At 34.2% G+C, this 24,822-nt stretch overlaps 2 protein-coding genes and 1 long non-coding RNA gene across 6 annotated transcripts in view; all 3 read left to right on the top strand.

Annotated features, from left to right (window-relative positions):
* Positions 1 to 16,323, top strand: part of LOC111517328 (protein bric-a-brac 1) — a 324,903-nt gene extending 308,580 nt beyond the window's left edge. For 3 of the 4 annotated variants that reach the window (XM_023173435.2, XM_023173436.2, XM_023173437.2), the window contains 4 exons: positions 8,399 to 8,665; positions 9,925 to 10,076; positions 12,021 to 12,477; positions 16,088 to 16,323. In XM_023173435.2, coding sequence (XP_023029203.2) covers positions 8,399 to 8,665; positions 9,925 to 10,076; positions 12,021 to 12,477; positions 16,088 to 16,263 — 1,052 coding nt within the window. In that variant the 3' untranslated portion in view covers positions 16,264 to 16,323. The remainder of the gene's footprint in view (positions 1 to 8,398; positions 8,666 to 9,924; positions 10,077 to 12,020; positions 12,478 to 16,087) is intronic. The other variant, XM_074176548.1, reaches the window with a different exon arrangement.
* On the top strand, positions 437 to 6,760 carry LOC141482745 (uncharacterized). Its single transcript, XM_074176550.1, has 2 exons — positions 437 to 464; positions 659 to 6,760. The coding sequence occupies exon 2, from the start codon at positions 745 to 747 to the stop codon at positions 1,102 to 1,104; it is 360 nt and encodes a 119-aa protein (XP_074032651.1). The 5' UTR covers positions 437 to 464; positions 659 to 744; the 3' UTR covers positions 1,105 to 6,760.
* Positions 16,324 to 18,220: 1,897 nt separating the features above from the next.
* On the top strand, positions 18,221 to 23,248 carry LOC141482746 (uncharacterized). The gene is made up of 2 exons (XR_012465699.1): positions 18,221 to 20,644; positions 20,757 to 23,248. It is a non-coding gene; the product is annotated as an uncharacterized lncRNA (long non-coding RNA).
* The last annotated feature ends 1,574 nt before the right edge of the window (positions 23,249 to 24,822 follow it).

The raw sequence follows: 24,822 nt of genomic DNA, 5'->3' as shown, positions 1-24,822 counted from the left end.
CTCAGACCCAGAGCTCCAACGTTCGGGATTAACAATAATAATAATAATATGTTTTTGTTCACACTGAATTGGGCAGGATCTGCTTGAGGGATATGATTCTCAGACCAAATGGTCACTTTCCTCATGAGTGGGGAGTGGTAATGGGTTGAAAATACTCCTGAATGTATCAGGGTTTCGGACCTGACCAGCTTAACGTTCAGGGTTAACAATAATAATAATATGCTTTTATTTACGCTAATTTGTACGGGGTAGTGAACAAGTATAGCGTTGGAATTAGTTTACTGAACCATTGAATTTTTCTAGCCCTTATTGAAATCAATTTCAGCAGCATATTTTTCCCGTAGTCTTCTTGATTCGTATTTTGTGACCTGTTCGATGTGATGATTAATAACCAATAAAACTTTCAGCTTATTTCGAACACCTCTAGATGGAACTGCGAAATGTATAAGAAACAAAACACCAAGGTTTGTGGTTGTTGCTTTGACTTTTTCAATATTTTCCGCCGTTTTTATTTGTTTTTATTGATTGCGTATCGTGTGTAGCTCCCTTTTAATTTTGCTTGATGCTAATATTTTTGTGTTTCGTGATATTCTTTTCCACAATTCCTCCTAGGTGACATTTCATTTCTAACACAGCATGTTTTGTTTCCTTTGATCAGATTTTCCGACATTGCTAAAACTAAAAACCCCCACATGGACGCAGGACCAGCTAAAGGAGGCCATCGACGCAGTGGTGACGCAGAAAATGCGCTTCACCCAAGCATCAGCAAGGTACGGTATACCCAAAGGCACGCTCTACGACAACATCCTGGGAAAGTCCAAGAGGATGGCGGTGCTCGAGGAAGCGGGCCTGACTCAGACCGAAGAAATGGCCGTGCTAGAGTTCTGCTGCGACGTTTCGATCTCCCCGTACAACAGACGCACCAAGAAGTCGCTCTCGTCGGTCTTGGACTTCGTCGAGAGACTCAGGAGGATCAGAGATCCGGAATTCATGTTTACCGGATTGTCGGGTTTCCGGTGGTGGTGGGCTTTCTGTAAAAAGCACAGCATTGTCTCGCTGTACTACGAGAATAACGGTAACATAGCTTTGAACAATACTTTGTGATTCAGTTGTTGTTCCTACTATTATTTCGTGAGTAATTTGAGTTTCGTTCTAGTAGATTTAGGATTGGAAGTTGATATTTCGAAATTTATTAGATATTAAAGTTGATATTGGGAAGCTAAGTGTAGATTCATGTGCCGCTGGTTCAGATCCGGCTCGAAGGACCAATGTAGAGCCATAAGTCGCTGGATCCGGCTCGAAGGACCAATGTGACAATTCTTGGAAATTGTATTCAACAGTAAGACCACTGATTGTATGAGAATATACAGTGTGTGTGTGTCACATGGAGCTTCCAATAGAAGATTAACAAGTTAAGTTTTCAAAAAATTTATGAAATGTTTAAAAATTTCAGGGCTTTTCCGAATATACAGGGTAATGAGTGGAAGTGTGGTGTATCTGAGTTAGTTTTTTAGGTAAAATACTATATATTGCTTTCCATATTCAGATTTCGAGCAAAAGTACTTTCAAAAATAGGCTGAAACTAAGTCGATGAGATGTAATAAGATTAAATCATTTCAAAACTAGTTTTTTTTCATTATTGAGTAATTTTTTGATCAAATTCGTTTTTGGATTATGGGTATATGACAAGCGATTCGTTCGTTATGAAGAATATAGTATCAGTTTTTCCATTTTCCATATTAAACTTCTTCAGCAAAAAGTTGATATGAAATTGATATGAATTCAAATCGAATTAATAGATCTTTGGACGACCAATCCCACTACAGAGGCTTGGGTCTCCCCAATATCTTTGTATGATTATTATTTGAAAATTTAATGATTTTTCTTCTGTAATTCATAATAAAACGCCATTTATTCATGTACTAACAACATGTTGAATTGAATTTGAAAAATTCGAGTTTGAATTCATCCAGTGTTGAAAAAGAAATCGATTATTCGATAATTAGATTACCTGATATATCCTACTTCTACTCAATGCCCTCTATATTAGTACATATTTCTAGAAACTCAATGAGACACATATATCACTATAATATAAGGTACATATGTTCAGGAGTCTTTTCCATACTTGACTGGGAGGTTTGTAATTCAATTTATGAGTATTTTCAAATCAGAGGCACTTCAATGGTAACATTTATCGAGTAGAGATAAACTATTTTTGAATGCAAAACGACTCAAGAACCATTTACATCAAATGGAGATTTCATGAAACTTGCACATACAAAAATAAAAACCAATCCATTCACCATGCTGTAGATAATCAATAGTAATGTTGATAAACTTTATAAATACTGAATTCCTCGCAGAAAATGTACAACGAAAGATGAAAAAAGTTCTTGTTTTTTTTCTAAATCGCTTTCACTTACATAGTTGAAGACTGAAATGGCTCGAAAATTAAAAAAAAAAAGGGAAAATAAACATACCTTGGTCACATGAGTCGTATTGGTTGGCATGAAAAACCCCAGAAGTAAAAACATGGCACTTGGATCTTTGAGCAAGATAATACCAGTCTTGGTTATCCTGGTAGTAGTTTCTGAAGTGTTAAAACATTTGTGATATTTCTGATTTCGTATTTACACTCTATGAAATATGAGGTAGATAATAGTAGTAACAGTAACACTGAGTGGTGAAATTTTCCTTTCAGTTAGTCACTAGTTGAGATTCGAAATTTTCAGGAGTCTTTACTTTTGGGAGAACAATTTTTCTAATTTATATCTGTCCCTTTGAAATAAAGAGGAGGAACACTGCAACATGGTCATGTTAGAAATCAAATACGTCAATCAAGATTTTTGTAAACGGTGGTAACAATCCAGCAACTACCTTGCCGCTTTTTTAATGCACAAGATTGAAATCGATAGCATAGATAACAAGCAATACAGTATAGCGACTGATAAATGTAAATAGTATTTTTATATATTATGATAAGTATTATATTTCAGTGCCACCCCAAAAACATAATTTGTATGAGACTCGTTCTTGTAGTTCTAGTTTCCTACAATATCCTAAATATGAAACAGAATCCTCTTGAAAAGAATAGTAGTGAAAATTACTTTGTTTTCTGTTTCCTGCCGAGTTACATTATTTCTGGTTTTTTGGTTGAAAATACATATAAATTAAATTCCCAAACTACAGTGCAATTCCAAACACCCAGTATATTCATCAAGTTGAGTTCTCTCAGTATTGTTTTCACCACAACCAATAATTCGAAACTCCTGTTTTGAAATCTAATCAGAATTTTAAAGCGAAATTCAACAAGTAAATTTTTATCAGAAGGTGCCTTTATGTTATTATTATTCCTAATAGATGTTATCTATCCACATCTATCGAAATTTGTTATTATATTGAAACGAATGTATTTAGATGTCTATTAAGTTGATATTATCGTATTATATAAGATTAGTGTATTTTGAGTTGATGAAAAATCTCATGCTTTTCCATGACATTTTGTCTACTGATGAACTTTGACTCAAAATACTCCACAGGGGTGATAGTTTCACAAAATTACCTACTGAATTGATTCAAAGTTTTCGAACTTTTTTCTGTTTATAACAGAATCAATATTTACTCCTGCCCACAGAAAATTAAATGAGTAAGTATTATTATTTATTGTGTACGGCAGATAATTTTTTTAATCAAGAGCATATGTATCAATTTGTCACTGAGAGTGAATTTCAAATTCAGTTGCATGGAAAACAATTCATAATTTGTTAAGAATATTGTACATACTGAGGAAAAAAATGAAGGCAATAAATTCCCTAAAAAAATTATCGATCCCGACCATACCAATGTAGTCCTGCGTAACCTTATTCTCGTACTTTAGAAATGATAATAATGGTGGAGGTTCGGGTACCACGTGTTCTTGATTGGAAATGTTATTGGTCGTTAAGAAACAATTTATCATATTCTGGAAACTATTTCCCCCTGCCTTGTAAATATATTGAAATAAGAAACATTCCAAAAACTAGAATGCTTCATTGCCGCATTCCGTTTCCAATTAACTACATTATTTTTATATCACATATATTATTATTGATAATAGAATGATTATGCTCAACGGGCTATATTTATAATAATTATTGTACGGCTGACTCTTGTTATTGTTGCATTGATCGACGTTAGCGTGCAACATTTCAGTTTTTATTGTTAGTTTTAGTTGGCATCGTCCTTAGTTATTATTTATATAATATGTATTTTTTATTATTATAGAAACGACGTTATGAATATAGAACGACGAAATTACATGTAACGAATGGATATTTGATCCATCATTTGAGTCATTCCTTTGTGAAAAGTGTTCATAATACTCTGCTGAGGTTTCCACCCGGCTATTTTTATGGTCATTAAATAATTTTATTATTTTCCGTTGTATTAGTTAGTTTGAACGCGAAGTAACCAGTAATTTTGTTGTCAGTGTTGATATCAACATTGCTAGCTGAATAGTTTTGTGATCCAACAGATTTATCGAAAAAGATTCATTTCAAAAGACAGTTTTTTTGTTGAATAAGTTGAATAATAAGACTAAAAATAACCACAGTAGGGTGTTAAGATAATTAAAATCAGGACATCGAAAAGTCGATTGAAATCATGATACTAATTTTTAAACATTTATGAAAAGTCTTTAACCTTTTCAAAACAGTTGTATTTTCTACTATCAGGAATGGATATTCTTCTCTGTTCGTTATGAGATTTAACATGATGTTAAAGCTTGGATGAACTTTTTTGAAATGGATGACATTATTTTTTCCATTTCATTCAACAAATGGTAATCCTTTGCTTAATATTCTGGTACAATGAACAGAACTTCAGCCACTAGTAGATATCATTCACCAATTCAGGTTCCCCCTATAATTTCGGTGGTTCAAATGGTATCACAAGAATTACTCATTTGATCTCCAAGTAAATCATGGAAGCAAATAAAATATTTTTCTTTTTTCTTTCAGTACACATCGATGTTTTTTCTGACCAAAAATAGGATGTTTGTGTACTGAATCCAAAAATTTAAAAATATACTTTACTTTGTCTATTCAAGCAACGGAGTGCTCCAAATTATTACCACGCATAATGCAGATGATCTCCCAGACAAGGCTGCTTGTACTGAATGGCAGTGAGCAACGACCAAAATTCACCGGATAAATATAGGAGGCAATGTAGGGGCGAACCGGAATCGGTTTACTCCCGGTATATGCATAAATGGAGAATAACCTCGAAAGTTTGGTAGTACCGTTTTGGTATGGTGGTTTTTCCAAATATTTTTCAAACATTTGACCACCAAGTCGCTGAAATTGCGATTCAACTAGACTTTTACAGATTTTACTGGGATTGATGTACTGAATTTTTTTTAATTACATTTCAATATTGTGAGATAAGACTCTGTTTGGAGAGAAATAAATTTTAAAAATACCTTCAGTTTATGAAAAACAATTTGGCCTCGACTTTATTTTCAGGAAATATATCCTTTCTGTTCGTGAAATGTCAAAAGGTCCAGCTACTTTGAATAAACTAATTTTTTGAGATTCAACATAATTTATTGTTTTTACTCGCGAACTCTTGGCAAGTAACGCTGGAAAATACTGTGAATAAATATGTTGTATACATAGCAATGATATCACATCTCTTGTACGTCAATTCTGGGATACACCGTATATGTTGATGGAAAATAGGCCAAAATATCATTTGAAAGCCCGATAAATCAATTTTTTGAAATCCATCGTTTTGATCAATATTTTTTCATCAATCGACAATTACTTTGTTGCATTTCAGTACATTAAATGTTTATCTGACCAAATGTCTGCTATTAGCCGATATGTCTGGTATTACCTGACTAAATGGCGGATATAACCTGATATGTCTGATATTACCGAACCAAATATCTGTTATTACCTGATATGTCTAGTATTAGCTGACCAAATGTCTGATATAACCTGATATGTCTGATATTACCCGACTAAATGTCTGTTATTACCTGATATGTCTGGTATTACCTGACCAAATGTCTTATATTACCTTATTAATATGGTATTACCTGACCAATTGACTGATATTACCTGATTGGTTAGAAATTACCTGGCCAAATGTCTGATATTAACTTTTTCATCAAAGAAACTCTAATGATCCTATTGACGAATTTAGAAGCATTAACAAAAGAATACGGTTATCTTGAGTTTTTTGTTTTTCATCTATGCACTTCAGCCTTCAAGCATATAACTACCAAATATAAAATACATTCATAGAATTTAAAGAGAAATGTTATTGGTCATTGCACCACCATAGGTTTAATTCTTACAGTTAGAGTGAAAAAACCCTTTCATTTTGAAACTTCACAATAAGATTCTTAAGAATTTGATGAAAACAAAGATGAAGTCAACAAAAAAATGATCCCCCAATCACCTCACATCGAGTACTTCTGAGGTTTTGTTATTTTGTAGACCAATCAAATGCAATTCGTACAAAATGATGTGTTGTTGTTTCACCCTGTATAACAACAGATCTAGGAATGACCTTGAATGATGTGACACTCTTTCTATATCGTTCTGTATCATATATACCTACTTGTAGCAATAATTGAGTTTTGCCAAAATCGAAATGTTATGTTTGGGACAATTGATTTTTGTACTGATAGTTGTTTAAATTTCGTTCTATTTTCGTATTTTGTTTATAAGAACTTTTGCGTTGTTACTCAATAAAGAACTATTAACTTTAATTAATCCCTTTTATTTCATCCCGCTCAATTAGAAGTAATGATTCATTGTTAATTGTTTAATTAACAAAAGTAATGTTGAATCGTGCGTCATACATTACAACAAATAAAAACGCATATACTGTAATGGAAACAATAGAATTTTCAACGAATTTCTCTCTGCAGAATTTTCAAAAATGTGTGCCGGCATTTATTTGGGACAAATACTATTTCATATCCCTTCATTTTTCATATAATTCAGAGGATACCGGTATTACTTCATTGCTACTCCAAAATACTATTTTTTACACACACTATCTTGATATTTCATCTTCCACCTAAGAAAATAATCTGCCTAAAATGAAAGTGGTGTGAGTCATAAATTTACACAAAAATAGATCATTCCTAACTCCTCTTTTCAGTTTCAGTTTGAAATACAATACAACCTTTCCAGATTTATTTATACCAATGAAGTACTCAAAACTTTGTCAAACTAACTCACACCACTGTCATTCCAGCCGGCTCAAATGTCGCTGAACTCATTTTTATACGAATTAGAATCTAGTGATTCGTCTCTCAAAAGCCGTCAGATAAATCAAAAATATTATTTCCTAATTTTTATACTCCGCCCCTGGTTCTTTTTGTTATTTGCACGTGTTTCTTCCTTGTCAAGTGGTTATATCGATGTTTATTACGAATTCCTGCAAGTTGTGCCCTCTTTCGTGCATTATTCATACTAACAAAAAATAACCGGAAAAAGATTTCTGCACGAGAGTAGGAGTGCTTACTCTAGATGACGGTAGATGCCGCTGTACAACGACTAGGTTGCAGTATGAACAAATCGCCATTTTGTTACTTAATTGGTGAAGTATGTTATTACATGTTAACTATGAGTCACTAAACAAGGGACAAATTTCTTGGATTTATTTGTTTGAAGTCAATCCAATATCGAAGATTATTTAAAAGCGTTTGTGAAATTATTAAGCCAAAATTAGAAACGAGCAGTAAGCTGAAAGTTGGTCAATTTTAAATGTTTTAGTTCATCTAATTTTGAAAATTTTTCTCTCGATGCGTCACGGTAATTTGGAGATTTGACAGTTTTGAAAAATTTTATTATAGAACTGACAACCCCGATTCCCGATAATCGTTCAATTACAATGTCATCATCAATAATTTTGCAAGTCTTTGTAATGAGTATATTCAGGAATATTTTTACTCATCTCAATGTAACTTCAAAACTGAAATGATAGGGTTTTTACATAGCTTCAAATTGATAACACACACGAGCATATATGCTCGTAAAATGACGGCCCTTTAAGATTCTCTTCATTTTTGGAAATAGCAAAAAGTCGCACGGAGCCATGTCTGGTGAATATGGAGGCTGAGACATCGTTACTGTACTGCTTTTGTGCAATTTCGGATTGCTTCGAACTCTCCAAAAATTTCTCAAAAATGTTCACACGGATTGGCTATTTTCCTTCTATATTTCAGTAAAAAACTAGATATTACATTGTCAGTACCATAAAACTATCACATTCAGGTTTTTTGACTTTCATCTTCAAAGAAAGATTGTTGTCTGTACCTTCTTCGTGTAAGATTCACACGCATCGATACTAAAAAGAAAACGATACTAATTTGGATATTCCTTTTTCTTCCTTTCAGCAGACAGCTACCAATACCAGTTGCAGTCGATGTGGCAAAAATGCTGGAACACAAATCAAAGTCTGGTTCACAACTTGCGCTTCCGGGAAAGAGGTCCCCTCAAATCGTGGAGACCGGAGACTATGGCCGAGGCGATATTCTCAGTACTCAAAGAGGGGTTGTCGCTCTCTCAGGCAGCAAGAAAATACGACATTCCATATCCCACTTTCGTGTTATACGCCAACAGAGTACACAATATGTTGGGACCTTCTGCAGATGGTGGATCTGGTAAGTTATCCCTCAGTTATTACGTTTCAGGTGTCGTATATCTCAGCTCACAGCAAAAAACATCAGATACGAGGTTTGTTGGAAAAATAAGGTGAATTTTCATTTTTTTCAAAAAATATTCGTTCATCAATTTCTGTTTTGTCCCCTCCAAGGTCGTCCCTTAAGTTGTCACCTTCAAAGTCGTTCTTGAGAATAAGAAAAAGTCGCAGGAGGCCAAATCTGGTGAATACGGTGGCTGGGGCATGATCACAGTGTTGTTTTTGGCCAAACAACAACAAGCAATGCCTAGTGAGCAGATGCAAATATCATGAATTGTTTTTCCACAATACCGGACGTTTTCTTCGTATTGCTTCCCGCAAGCGACGCAAGATAATAGTTTTTATTGACGGTACAACCATGTGGCAAGAACTGCTGATGTATTCACGGCAATCGAAAAAAAAAAAGTGAGCAACAGCTTGAAATTTGATCGAACTTGGCGTGCTTTTTTGGTCTTGGCTCTCATGGACTATTCCATTGGGACAATTGGACATTTTTTTCGTTGTCATAACCATATAATCATGATTCGTCGCCAGTTATAACCTTTTAAGCAAATATGGATTGCAATTGACGTCATTCAACAATTTTAGGCTGTTTTTTGGTCAAAATTCAACAATTTTGGAACGAACTTTGCTGTCATACGTTTCATGTCCAAAATTTACGAAAAAATGGCATGACATGAGCCAAACAAAATGTCGACATCCTCAGCAACTTCGCAAATAGTGATTCGACGATTCTCTATAACAATTTTCCTTACTTTCTCACCATTTTCACTGGTTTTGTCGATATTCTGTGACATCCAGGGCAAATGTCGTTATTTACATCTTCTCGACCTTCTTTGATAATCCTGAACCACTTGTGAACAGTTTTCTGACTTAGAGAACAATCACAGTATGGCACTGTCAACTTTTCAAGTATTTTTGAGCACTCAATTCCATTTTTACACAAAATTTGATGCAAATTCTTTCATCCATTTTTTCGATGACAGAAAATCGCCGAACAGGCCAAACACTTCAACTTTTATGCCTTTCTCCAACAAACTAAACATGCTAAACAGCTGAAACTGTAAATATATGTTCCAAACGAGTGTCGAGTTACTTTTTAATGCTTAATTTACTCAAACAAATAAGTTTTGTTCATCTTCGAAACTTTTTCTGAAACTATCAAAAACATTCACATCCAACATGCTTCTCATTTCTTATACTACATTCTATCTGTTTCAGATTTACGACCGAAAGGAAGAGGAAGACCACAAAGAATATTACTTGGAGTTTGGCCAGACGAACACATTCGAGGAGTTATCAGAGCAGTTGTCTTCAGAGATTCACATCAAATCAAGGAAGAACCTCATATGACGACTTATCCAAGATTACATGTAAGGAAATTGATACACTAACCAAAACACAAAAAGAAGTGTTCTGAAAGCTCGATTGGAATTGTCATTATAGGTTAAATCTATTCGAATAGTTTCTAATCAGATTGTCCTAAGAAAAGGACGCTTAGGACAAACCAGTTTAGACTAGAACAAACCAGTTTAACACATTGTCCGCTGTTTTCGGGACGCTAAGGTCGCTAAGCTGAGCTAAGGAAGCTTAGAACAAACCAGTTTAACACATTGTCCGACGTTTTTGGGACGCTAAGGACGCTAAGCTAAGCTAAGGACGCTTAGGACAAACCAGTTTAGACTAGGACAAACCAGTTTAACACATTGTCCGACGTTTTCGGGACGCTAAGGACGCTAAGCTAAGCTAAGGACGCTAAGCTGAGCTAAGGATGCTAAGCTAAGCTAAGGACGCTTATGACAAACCAGTTTAGACTAGGACAAACCAGTTTAACACTTGTCCGACGTTTTCGGGACGCTAAGAACGCTAAGCTGAGCTAAGGAAGCTTAGGACGTTTTCGGGACGCTAAGCTAAGCTAAGGACGCTTATGACAAACCAGTTTAGACTAGGACAAACCAGTTTAGACTAGGACAAACCAGTTTAACACTTGTCCGACGTTTTCGGGACGCTAAGAACGCTAAGCTGAGCTAAGGAAGCTTAGGACGTTTTCGGGACGCTAAGGACGCTAAGCTAAGCTAAGGACGCTAAGCTGAGCTAAGGATGCTAAGCTAAGCTAAGGACGCTCAGGACAAACCAGTTCAGACTAGGACAAACCAGTTTAGACTAGGACAAACCAGTTTAACACATTGTCCGACGTTTTCGGGACGCTAAGAACGCTTAGCTGAGCTAAGGAAGCTTAGGACAAACCAGTTTAGACTAGGACAAACCAGTTTAACAAATTGTTCGACGTTTTCGGGTTTATTAGCCGTGTTCTGCGGGTTTTTATACCTGCCATTTCACCTAAACTGCGCCAACAGAGCGTTGGAAATGTTTATTCGAACACAGGAGCAAACGCGGCACCCAACGTGCTTAAATGTTGGTTTAAAATGTGAAAAACATGTCTTTTTGACATGTTCGTAATCTCTGCTATCTCTCTCACTTCAATTCGGTAGTCGTCTAGCACCATTTGGTGAATTTTGGCGATGTTTTCATCGGTAGTTGCAGTTTTTGGACGTCCTAAATGTTCATCGTCTCCCAAGCTCTTGCGGCTACGTTTGAATTCAGCTGCCTAAAATTTCACTGTGGTGAACCATGGTGCAAAATCTCCATACACAGAATCCAACTCATTTTTGATTTGCATAGGCGTATCGCCTTCCAAAAACAAATATTTAATAACAGCTCTATACTCGACTCACTCAATGGACTGCGCGTCAAAAATGGCTAACTTTGGTGAGTAACTGTCAACAGATTAACAAAGAAATTCACTTGTTTTTATTTACGAATGATGCTTTTTAGACCACACTCGTATATCAAAGTAAAGCGTAATTAGAATTTAAATCGTATATCATCGTGAAATAAATCGTAATCATAAAAATGCGATTAATTTAACAAAGTTGTTAATCAGTTCAAGTTACCATACTTTGCATAGAGTAAATTGAAATTAGATCAATCAATGGTGCATGTGAAATAGTTAGAAAAAGTATGACAGCTCTTCTTAGAAAAACGCAATGGACGGAAACGACAAAAAACGAGTCAGAAACGAATCCCATCGGGCGATCGTTGTCAAAACTTGGCTTTGCAACTGATCGCCTCTGGGACTCTAGTTTTTCATTGATATTCACGGATTGAGTCTTCTGTGGACTTCACAAATGAAGTTTCAATGAGGAGAGAGAGATTGCATTGCCTTTTCCAACACTGACTTGTTCTCTTTGTTTCTCAGTTTTTGTACTCTGGTTTCAATCTTGTCTGAATACAAACTGACTTCCATTTCCTTACAGGATGGTGTAACAATCCAAAGCTACCAAAACCAGAACTCTTGCAGCAACGGATCGGACCCCAACAACGTCTCCCCAGGAGCTGCAGCTGCCGCAGCAGTAGCCGCAGTCGCCCAAGGCCTTAGACAGCAGATGTGCAGCATGGTAGCGGCAGCACACAGCCAAAGCACTGCGCACGACACCAACCCGGTGGCTAGTTTGGTAAATTCCCTCGCACTAGCCGGACACTGCGGAAACATGTCGATGCCTCCCAGCAACGGGGCGCCCCCTATGAGCATGAGCCATTTAGCGTCGATGCGCAACATGAGCAGTCCCGCTGGCAGCATACAGGACCTCAGGATAAGTCCTGCTGAGTCTGCTTTGGAGAGCCCCATTTCATCGCCCTTGGGCCTGACGGTGTCCAGTTCTATGGAACCTTCCATTAATATGAATATTGGAAATACTATGGATGTGGGCATAGGTGAGATTATTTGTCAAATTTTCTAGAACTAATTCGCAACAAAGCAGTAGATGATGAACGGGATATAATTATTTGTGGGGTTCCACAAATATCAGTCTCGGGGCCTACTTACTCAATTTATACAATCGTTTGAGTTGCATTGCTTTGAGTTGTAATAGTAGCGGTTCATCAAGGGTTTCATCATTCATTTGTAGACGATATCGACTAGCTGGAATCGATTTTGTTTGTTCGGGATATTCAGACGGAGCCGTCCGAACCGTTCTATCGGTGATCGCCCTGACCAAATGAAATCAGCTTCAGCTTTTCAGCTTGCGACGGATCTTCCAAGATGTCGCACAGGTGCCCGAGTGTTTTACTTCAGCTTTCTATACGGCGTCGAGTATCTGCCATATGTACCTACAAAATCGTAGGTTTCACCACCATATATTAATCAAACTTAAAGAAAATAACACCTTCGATATTGCCGAACATAAAATTAGTGATTTGGAAAACATTTGTTTACAGAGAAGGGAACGTACTTCAAAATATTCTAAATTTTCGTGATTTGCTGAGTCTTTAACATCATTCCACTCTCAGAAAGTAATTTTCAGAAAGAATAGAGTTCTATTAAACGAATTGACGTCACAACGCTCACAAGGTTCTTAAAAAAAATAGAAACACAAGCCATTTTACTTCAAAAAACGATAGAATATTAACATACTTTGATAAACCCACCAATGACATCGTTTGTTTTGTGAAAAAAATGGTATGGGAGTGGCTCCAAATTTGTTTGGAACAATAAAGACAAAACTTTAGTGCCGGATAGATCAAGAATATATATTATGCTGACGTGTGGTTCTTTTTCAAAACTCAATATTGGCCAAACGGAGAGAATCTTGTCCCGAAGAATAAAAGAACACACAATGTGAAGACTAATTCTACATTTGCAAATCATCTTCTGACAAAGGGATATGGATTCAATCACGACTATGGCGTATAACATGTTAATTTCTGTCATTTTACTGTGTTATCTTAAATTTAAGACCTGGAGAGTTGTATTAGTATTATTTTGCCACTCAATTATAAAAAAAACTCTTCAGAAATATTATCATTTCTTGTTTTTTCCTCGCCTCTTGTGATTTCTTTGAAGTCATTCGAATAATCTGAACAATACACGCCTCTTGAGTTCATTGTATTTGACAATTTGTCACTTGATCTTTGGAATTTAGATGTGCAGTAGAGAACTCAGCTTAAATTGTAAATTCCTGTTGGTTCAATCGCTAAACTATATCCATCCAACAAACAAAGCAACCGAAACAAAGATAGATCCGTGATTAACGCATGATCACCACATACATTTGTATCTATTGGGTAAAATAAACAAGTCTCCTTACGCTGGTCAGTCAGATTTAACTGCAATCGGCCGGAGAAATTCATTGTTACAGTGTCCGAGTGGTCAGTTATGTTTTAATACTTGTCGTGTGTACATGTGCGCGACTGTGTACAAGCAGCCATGTCTGGGAAGTCACGTGCACTATGCATGATGTTTTGTAGCCCTCTGTTGCTTAGATGGACAGAATATAGATGGACTTTACATCTGAGGATCTTGTCGTTTTTTGTCTATGTTGCAGAGTGACCGCTCTTTCTTCTACGTATCTCAAACACCAAGCTAGAAATGGATGATTTGTAGGGTTATCGACTATGACTGCTGTGTTTCAATTCATCCATCATCACGCTTTTCTACCACTAATAGAGTGGTTCATTCTCTACCATATGCTTCCACGGCCTAAGAGCTACCCACATACAAATAAACTGAATAAACTAAGTGAAGTATTCGTCTGGTGTGGGCGTAATAAAATTCCAAACGTGCATCTATGGTTGTATTTTTTGGCAATTATATCAAATTTTTGTACACATGGCTCCATAATAACCTAACCGAACTTCATCTTTCTAACCTCAAACATAATGCGCACCATAAAATGGCCAACAACAGCTTACTGCCACACTCAGTGCTGCTCTAAGGCAAAAAAAAATTGTACGAAAATGACAGCTGAAAATGTATGCTTTTCGCTATAATTGTATAGCATCAATGGTCGCCAACACTGTCATTAGAATAATTGACAAGTGACAGCTTCCCACATGATGCAAAGATGGAATAAAGCGATTAGCGCTTGCGCAGGCACTCCATCGTATGTGAAATGTGAATATTTTGAAGTAGTTATTGGAAATATATTGATTTGATTACTATTTGCATTAATATTAATTGAAAATTTTGCATTCACTAATCTAGCTTTAGCTTATTCATATATCAAATCAAATGACAATACAAAGTCTTCCAAAACAAAAATCAAGAGGAGTGAGGTGAACTACCAGCTACCATTCATATATATTTATTTAAAATTCGTCATTTCTTTTTCTCACTGTGGATTTATTTTTCTTTTAGAGTCAGCGGTTTTCGACAGATTTGACATTTAACTGATCTGAAAAATAAGTGCTCTGTGATCGTGATCTATGACTTCTATGAGTTCTATGACAGACGGATATGCCTATCATAATGAGACGGAAGACAGAAATAGACAGATTATTCGACTATCGAAGGACGAAGTGATTGAAATTTGTAAATATATACCCTGGCCTCGTTCGAATCAATTCAAAACCAAATGAAGTCAAAATGTATGCTTTTCGTCAATGTGGTATGCATGTGCGAAAAAATTGTATAGCAATTCGTACAATTGTATAGTCGGGAGCAGCCCTGGCCATACTGTCAGTGTGACCACATTATATTTAAGGAATCTACCTAGGGTGTCATTGAAAATCTACTGAAATCTACTGCAATATATTCAGTGCATAGTGCATAGTGAAAATTTGAGTTTTCGACTACTAGGTGGCGCTTTTATAGACATTTGAAAAGCATCACTGAATCTAGAAGGCCTTCTTGTGGTTGTGGTTGTAAATATTCAAAAACAGACATGTTTCCATGTTCGAAATGTAACTTTGAATTCTTTGAAAGCTTGAAAACGAAAAGTGAAATGAGGTTATGTATTATTATCTTCCTCCTTTAATTGGACGTCGGAGATATTCATAATTCAGAAAACAGTAACAAGTAATCGGGAAATGGATGTTTTATGATCTGTATCCATTTTGTGTTCTGTGTATAGCAAATCGAAGCGGGCATAACCTAAAAACAATGAATTCAAGTCATTTGCTGTCTTGCTTATCTTAATCTATCGAAATCTGCCGGCGGAAATTCATCTACTGCAAATTTTCAATTTGTGTAGAAAATTTACCGAAAAATTAGAAATCTACCGCATGTGGTCACCATACATGCTGCCTTCCGCTCCTGCCAAAGTTCTCAACTTGACTTCTGTCAATTATCAGTGTTGCCAACAGTGATTCTAACCAGTACTGACAACTTAACATAATAGATATACATTAAACTGACTACGAAAGTAACTGTAATTTAAAAAACGTAGAAACAATTAGGTTTTCACTGTTTTCAAAATTTCTTATACTATACTGTTATTTCTTGAAAAATATTCTTTGATAAAACTCATGTGTTTCAACTTTTGAGGATTGTATTCCTATTATAACCTCATTACTTCACAAATAATAATAATAATATTTATTTTAGGTGTATCTGGCATGACATACAAACCCGCCAGGTCGTTTACTTCGCCCCGCCCCGAAAATCTCTTCCAAGAAGACATCGACGACTTGGTGAAACCGATGCATTCTTCCACACCGCACCAGAAGGAGACAATGGCGACCATAAAGATGGAACCCTTAGCAGAATGTCGCGGCGAATGAACCCAGACAATGTTGAAATGTAATGTGATAAATTATTATTAGTTCTAGGGAATTTGAAAACCCGGCATTTTATTTATATCGTTGAGAAAATTCAAATTTTAGTGCGTAGTATATTTTGGACAATTTTTATATAATTTATCTAGAAGCCAAAGTTTCGGCCAGTTCTATAAAAAAAGACTGTTGTGTATATGTATTCTATTGTTCTAAATTCAAAATAGAATAAATTTATTCTAGTACGTTTGGATCACACACTAGCAGGGAAGATTTATCAACATTCCCAACATTCGCTCGCGACAATCTGTTTTGGGATTCTCGTGATTTTCTGTTCATATCTTGTTAATAAAATCTGTAGTCATTATGAAGCGTGCTTCGAGTTTACGATATTCGCTCTGGTGTATTATCTGTCGGAAAGACACAACTGTGACAAGCTCTTTACTCCGGAAAATGTTTCATTTTATATTCTATCGTTTTATATTTTAGAATTCCCAGTGAACTGCCTAGTACGGAAGCGCAGAAGGACCACATATTTTTATTTTGTTTGTTTTTTGGACATTTCGACTTTAATTCAAAGTTTTCAACTTCATTCTCGAAATGTTAATTTTAATCTCAAAATTTTGAAATTTAATCACTAAATTTTGAATGTGATTGTGGAATCTCCAAATTCGAGAAAATTTCACTTTAATCTCGAAATTTCAACTATATTCTCGAAATTTTGACTTTAAACTTAAAATTTTAACTTTAATGTCGACTTTAATCGAGAATAACCTTGAAATTTTGAATTTATCTCTAAATTTTGGGATTCAATCACGAAATTTCGAATTTAATCTTGAAATTTTGAAATTTAGTATCAAAATTTTAACTTTATTCGAGATGAATCACGAAATTTTGACTTTTATCTCGAATTTTCAACTTTAATCTCGAAATATCAACTATATTATCAAAATTTTGATTTTTTAACTCGAAATTTTGACTTTAATGTCGTCTTCAATCGAGAATAACGTCGAAATTTTGACTTTTATCTCGAATTTTTCACATTCATCTCAAAACTTTGGGTTCCAATCACGAAATTACGCATGTTATCTTGAAATTTCGAAATTCAATCTCACAATTTTGACTTTCATCCCAAAATTTCGACTTTATTCGCGATTAACCACGAAATTTTGACTTTTACCTCGAATTTTCGACTTTCATCTCGAAATTTTGAGATTCAATGACGAAATTTCGAATGTAATCTTGAATTTTCAAGTTGTGTCAACTTTAATTGAGAAAAACCTCGAAATTTTGACTTTCATCCCAAATTTTTGACTCAAATCTCAAAACTTTTGACTTTCAACTCCAAATTTCGACTCAAAACTCGTATATTCAACTTGAATGACAACTTTAATCAACAAAAACCTCAAAATCTTGACTTTAATTTCGAAATTTCGAGTTAAATCTCGAAATTTCAGGATTTAATTACGAAATTCAGAATGTATTCTTGAAACTTCGGAATTCAATCTCAAAATTTTGACTTGAATCTCTTATTTTTCGACTGTAAACTCGAAATTTCGACTTTATTCTCGAAATTTCAAATGAAATGTCGACTTTATTCGAGAATAACCTCGAAATTTTGACTTTAATCTTGAATTTTTGCCTTTGATCGAGACTAACATGAAAATTTTGACTTTAATTTCGATTACTATTATTAATTTCCGACTTTCAACTCGAGATTTCAACTTTGATATCGAAATTTCGACTTTATTCCCAAAATTTTGACTTTAATTTCGATTGTTATTATTAATTTACGATTTTAAACTCGAAATTTCAACTCTAATTTCAAATTTTCGACTTTATTCTCAAAATTTTGACTTTAATTTCGATTATTGTTATTAATTTTCGACTTTACCCTCGAAATTTCGACTTTATTCTTAAAATTTTGACTTTAATTTCGATCATTATCAATAATTTTCGATTTTAAACTCGAAATTTCAACTTTGATTTCGAAATTTCGACTTTATTCTCAAAATTTTGACTTTAATTTCGATATTTATTATTAATTTTGACTTTAAACTCGAAATTTCAACTTTAATTTTGAAAATACGACTCTATTCTCAAAATTTTGAATTTAATTTCGATTATTACTATTAATTTTCGACTTAAAACTCGAAATTTCAACTTTAATTTCAAAATTTCGACTTTATTCTCAAAATTTTGACTTTAATTTCGATTATTATTATTAATTTTCGACTTTAAACTCGAAATTTCAACTTTAATTTCGAAATTTTGACTTCATTCTCGAAACTTCCATTTAATTTTTCCATTCCAAGAATTGCAGACTTGAAAGTGTTTCGCCTCAATGAAAATATTACATCAAAGTGGAGTTATTTTTTAAAATTGATCAGAATATAATGAAATTTTCGTTTCTTATTTTTCTATCCCTTTATGAAAATCAGACAACCGTAATTCATTCGAAAAAAGTAACCTATTTTCATTTTCTAACATTTTTCTTGAAGTAAACTTGGATTTTCAACATTTTAGTTTATTAAAAAACCATCCAATTCTTTTTCAGTGCAATGTGGATTAGCAGTTGACTGGAAATACTTTTTTAAGTTGAATATTTCTAAGTTGTTGAGTGATTTCAATATTTAATTTATGTTGTTCGGTTTTCCTTGTACAAATAACTGAAAAGCCTGAATTTATTTTCCATCACATTCGGTTGAAAGACCTTGTTACCCAAAATATAAGTACTTATTGGAATTCAGATCAGAGCTGAAGTCGAAAAATCTAGTTGTACATCAAAGTCGTTTCATAGGAAGTAAGATAATATATGTACAAAACTAAGGTTAAAAAAAATAGTAGCTCGTAAATAATTTTACCTAAATATTGAATGGATATAGTCGCTACTTGAACATCCAATGTTTTCTCGAAATGATGATGAATATATAATCTATCATTGATGTTCGGATACGATGCTCTAGCCTCCCACTTGTTGAACTGTAGCCACCGTATTGTGTATGTGCAATATGAACAATTTTTATTTTCCAGTTAGTTTAATACTAAAGAATTGTGAAGGGTCAGTTATCATCAGTATTTCAATATTATACAGATTCTACTGGTCTCGTTAAATTATTTAATTTATTCAGTACATATTGTAATTACTTCAAACTTGTAGGTAAGCCATATAAAAGTAAGTATGTACCTTTACCGCTTTGTTCATTTGATGCCCTTATTTCCAGTGATCAGTTCTGTCTCCCACGTCGGTCAGTTTTTAGAGGAACGGTGTAAAAATGCTCTCTGAACGTTTGAACTGGTTCCCATCCTCTAAAAATCCTATATTTATCGCCAAATGTAGCATTCTTTGAAAATTGCACAGGGAAAATTAACTAAACATTCTTCAAATTAGAGAAAACCATTTTTTGTGCACTGGATACATCATGTTGTTGTTTGGTTTAAAAAAAATTCACTGTACTTCTACATTTTAAGTCAACCTAGTTTCTTTCTGTCATGTATGAATTTGTTTCCCAACTTTATTCTCTATAAGAAACTTTAACAATGAAGTAAGCAACTTATTTCTCTTTTCATCATGTCATTTTATCCAAAACAGGCACTTTTCCCAACACCATACCTGCAGTAGGTACTCTTTTCAACGCGCGTTTCACTAGTTAAGTTGACGTCTTCAGGAAATGAAGAAATCTGAAGAAGCCAACTTAGTTGGTGAAAGTTTGGCCGTTCTGGTGTTTGTTTTGAGGTTCCCCTTTTACTCTTCCTGTAATATGTCGAATAAAATTCAAAATGAATGTCTGCCAGCGATGATTAAACTCATTCACAAGCAGGGAAGACAAAAATAATGTGGGAGTCTTCCAAAGAAATGAAAAAAACAATTATTTCCAAAATAAACTCATAAAGATTGTAGATCATGCAAACTGGAAGAAAAACCTCTTGAAACAACTAGAAGTCTAACATGTACTACAATTTTTGTACAGAGTTTAAGTTGGAATCAATTGCTTCTTTTTTTTCTTCAGGAGATTCGCGAATTTTCTTATATGAAGATGGAGTAGTAGAAAGCCTAAACCTTTCTCAACCAAAATGTCATCTCTCCTCAAAATATATCCTTTTACTTTAGAGGAGACAGTTCTGATGCACTGAAGTGTTTTGATAAACAGAAACAGTTTGAGGGATTGTTAACACAAAAATCCTCTCATGAATGAATAATAAGGAACTTACAGTTAATGTGCAGTCTGCAAATATTTAAGCAGATTCAAGATTATAATTAGTTCCAATAATGCCTTTGACTAGTCCATAAATTAATATGGGATAACATCGTCCACATATCTGAACCACAGAAAACATCAATGTTTAAGTCAATCCCTATCCTAGAATAGGATAAGTTAGATAAGGTTAGGTTTGACCAATCCCTAACCTATCAAACCTGACCTAACCTCATACTATTCTATCCTAACTTATCTTATTCTAGGATAGAGATTGATTAGGTTAGGTCAGATTTGATAGGTTAGGGATTGAACAAACCTAACCTAACCTTACCTAACCTCATAAATTGAAAATTGACAATTTTTAATAAAGAAAAACACATTATGTTAACAATTATAGACCGATTTCTGTTTCAAGAATTATATTCAAAAATCTTAAAGGAGCAATGTATAACATGGAAATATTTGGAATTCATTCATGTGATTTGGATATGATCAATATATTCAGTTAAAATAAGATGAGCATAAAAAATGTGGACTTTTATCATTAGACCTTTGTGAAGCTATTGATACTATCAATCATGAAATTTCGTTGTAATATTTTTTGGCATTGGAGGTAATAATGCATTTTCATTTCAAAATTATTCAAATGATGGAAAGCAACATATGTGTCTTTGGAAAATAAGGAAAGTTCATAAAAAATATTGTTCGTGCAGAACTTCAGGGATCTATATTTGGACTTCTTTTCTTTTCCATTTATATAAATTCAATTTCGAAATTCAGCATTCTGAAAAATGAGTAATATTTCCTGAAGGTACAACTTGGATGTATTTCAGAGATCTTCAATTAATAAACCACAAATAAAAGCTGATTTGAAACAAATATTTGACTCAATATTCACAAACTGGCTCTGAATTTTAAAAAATCTTCATAAATGTTAACGATAAAAAGCCCTCTGAGACATCATCTTCCAAATAAGTTTTAGCACACAACAAAATTGATAGCTCCACTAGTATTCAGTTTTTGGGTTCATTTAAAGATAAGACTCATGGATTATCCAGATCGATGTAATTCGAAAAAAATCGACTATAAGGAACATAAAATAAGGAACTATATATCTTTGAAGCATATGAAGCTGATTTACTTCCCACTGATTCAATCAAAATTCAATTGGTGCATGGGTAACGCTTCAAATACAACTTTGACAACATTGAGGATTGTTTATAATATGAAACCTTAAAATTAATTTTTCATCCACCTTCCTCAGAACCAAAACGGTATCATCATCAATTCTATTTATAAAAAAGTATGCACATCTTTACAGTTCATTATAAAGAGTGAAAAACATTCCTTTATGTAATTCATAGAACACAGTATTTCACATGATTATCAAAGGAGACAGCTCAATAATCTGTTGACAAAACATCTCAAATCTGCATTTTCCAGAAAAAATATGGTCTTGGGCAGTACAAAATTATTCTAAGAAGACTGTTCCTTTCTATTTGTTGCTGAGAGACTCAAAACTGTTCCTGTTTTCAAATTCCATTCTAAGCATTGTATATGCCAAATGTAATATATATGTTATTATGACGTAGTACCGATGATTAGTGAAAAATAGGTGTTGTGTATGTACAAAAAGTGTAGTGCAACTCGAACGTAAAATTGACTTTTGACAGTGCAGCGCTGCTGTGAAGTTGCAACTCAGTTCACATTAAAGTAGCACACACAAAAAAACACACGAAACTTTTATTCTTTGATATTAGTTCTAGAAAAGTCACGGAGCCAACAGAAATATTTTTGTGATTTGTTTAGAATATAGGAGTATAGAATAATGTACAAAATTTATATAAATCTATATATGTAGAAGAAATATTACCATTTAATGAAATTATAAATGCCTTCCTGCCATTTATGGGTCTACCACGCTCATTTGACTTTATGCATCTTGTGACGTGATAATATTTTCAAAAAGTGGCCTTTGAATCTTTATTCCTTTTGAATGTTGCGGAATCTTGGATCTACAAATATCTTTTTCTTTGAAGGTGGGTTTGTAACACTTGAAACTGAATTCAGGTAAACAGTATACACTAAAGTGCTTAAGAAGTACTATAAACTTTTATATTATATTTTCTAATGAATAGAACAATCAAACGGAACACCAGGTTCAATTTTCAAGTTTCACCAATCCCATCCGACTTTCATCAGTAGAAAAATTATGTTTGATAACTAGGCTTAATGTGTTCAAAAAGAAGTAGTAAGTGCCTTCCAAAACTATGACCACTTATGTCATCCGAGATACTAAATTTTACCAAAATTGTGCATTTTGATGTGTTTTAGTGCGGTATAACCCTGAATGGCATGTTTTCTTTCATATCTGTAAAAATTACATTTATATGAACTTTATTACGATAAGCAAAAATGACGTGAGATTGGCGATTTTAGACATGTATTTACCCAAATTTCAGGTACGAGCTTTATTTTAACGTATACTATAATATAGTTCGATGTTAGTTCAGATATAACATAGCATTACAACCTAAAGTTATGATGGATAGCCTCTTTAGTCAGTATGCAATAACGATTAATATTCATTCAAGTTGTGCTACTTATAGAACAGTCGAGAATACAAGCAAACGGTTCAGTTGTACACAGTCTTGAGTTGGTAATGACATGCATGTGCTGTTTAGTTTGTATTATTTTTGTATGACTTAATTTATTCATATCTTATTTTTTCATTGTTTCTACAATGCACATTATTTTATGTCTGTATGGTGAATTAAAATAAATTTCAAAGTATGGTTAAGTATTTTCATATGGGGTGGTTCACAACTAACGAATCTTGCTCCACCCCCATTCCTCTTCTTCAGATTGGTTTAATAAACTCATAAAGTTCGAAGAGATAAATGAGGTCATCATGAAAACCAACAAAAATTTACAGGCAAAGAGGATACTACTAAAAAATAAAGGAATCTCAAGTAGCACTAAAATGAAAATGTATACAACGGTCACGTAATGATAAACATGGTCTGGCCATAACATGGACAACCATGGACGAAGCTACGTCCATGTGGACAACAACAAATGAAAAAAGACGGAGGGATTCACGTCCTGGCATTCACGTCACTCATGCACTTGATGTCAGATACATCGGTACTCCCTGTACAATCGAGACACAGGATAGTTGTGCCAAAAACAACCACCCACAAAGATATTAAGTGGAAGTCTTGGTCACGGTGAAGTCCAAAAATAAAGTTACGTTTGTATAATTAATGAAATGAAACAAGTATTGTGAGTAACGCCAGTAACCAGGCTGAATATCAGCGAATTCAGCGAGGTCGTCAATTCGATGAAAGACGTTTTATATTTATCTCTCTCGATAAGGAGACGCCCAGGAAAAAATTAAAGTGCTGTTTTATTTGAAAGAAAAAGTGAGAACACACATTTTTACCCAAGTGTGCATTTGTCCCAGGCTCACTCAGATGTGACCGCACTTGGTTTTTATATAAATGACATTCGTTACCAAATGGCCGGATATTCTTAGTTGTTGTGGCCAATAGGAAGAAGAAGATACGTCACGATTATTTTCTTAGTGTTTTTTGGGTATTCAACTTTCCACAATCTCACAAAAACACAAAGCCAAATCAATAGGAAATATGAAGAGTCCAATTAGTCAGAAACTTGTCGTATTCTTGAGTTTTACCTACAAGTTGTAAAACACCTATTGAGGAAAATAAAACTTTAATACTCAAGTTTCTTAGTGGTCAATGCTTCGAAAAACAATCTTTCTCTGTTGTCAAAAGAATTCAAGTCATTTACGTTATATTAATTTTAAGGAAAAGGGTGTCATTATGGAAAGAAATGGTCACTTATGTCACAGAAATTTATGTTTTTTAGTCACAGAACAGTGGGTGAGTTTAATATATAAATAAGAACTCGAGTAGCTAGACTCGCTTAGTTCCTCAGTTACATCTCTCTATGTTCGGTACTTACGAAAGCAAGGAAAAAATCTAACAGGTTTGCTCCGAGATTAACGTTGGGATCTGACAGATTTCATAGTTGTTTCTTGTTATGTTTGAAAAAATTGGTTGGGTTTTGAGTACTTTTTGGCTTTTGCTCGTTATTGCATACTATACTTGAATGGCATGCATCGTTGATCCCATAATCGAAGATTCATTGAAAAATGTTTGTATTTCGAAAATAAAATATCACCCATTTCAATTCACAAATTACAGTTCTGTTAAAACGGAAAAACTAAAATTGTGGTGACAGCTAATACCATATATGTCAATTTGTCCCTCCAGATAAAATTGCTCCGTTGACTATTTGGTATCAAATCTGCTCGCTCAACACCAGATTTTAAAAACCGAACAAA

This window comes from Leptinotarsa decemlineata, unplaced genomic scaffold, assembly GCF_025532065.1.
Source record: "Leptinotarsa decemlineata unplaced genomic scaffold, Ldec_3_MD MMD2_tig00001719_RagTag_RagTag, whole genome shotgun sequence".
In the NCBI taxonomy this organism is placed as follows: domain Eukaryota; kingdom Metazoa; phylum Arthropoda; class Insecta; order Coleoptera; family Chrysomelidae; genus Leptinotarsa; species Leptinotarsa decemlineata.
Note: the sequence above shows the minus strand (reverse complement) of the source record. Positions and strands in the feature narration are given on the sequence as shown.

What these genes read in the sequence shown, in the direction of transcription:
- LOC141482745 (XM_074176550.1), top strand. Translation starts at nt 745, where the DNA reads ATGCGCTTCACCCAAGCATCAGCAAGGTACGGTATACCCAAAGGCACG.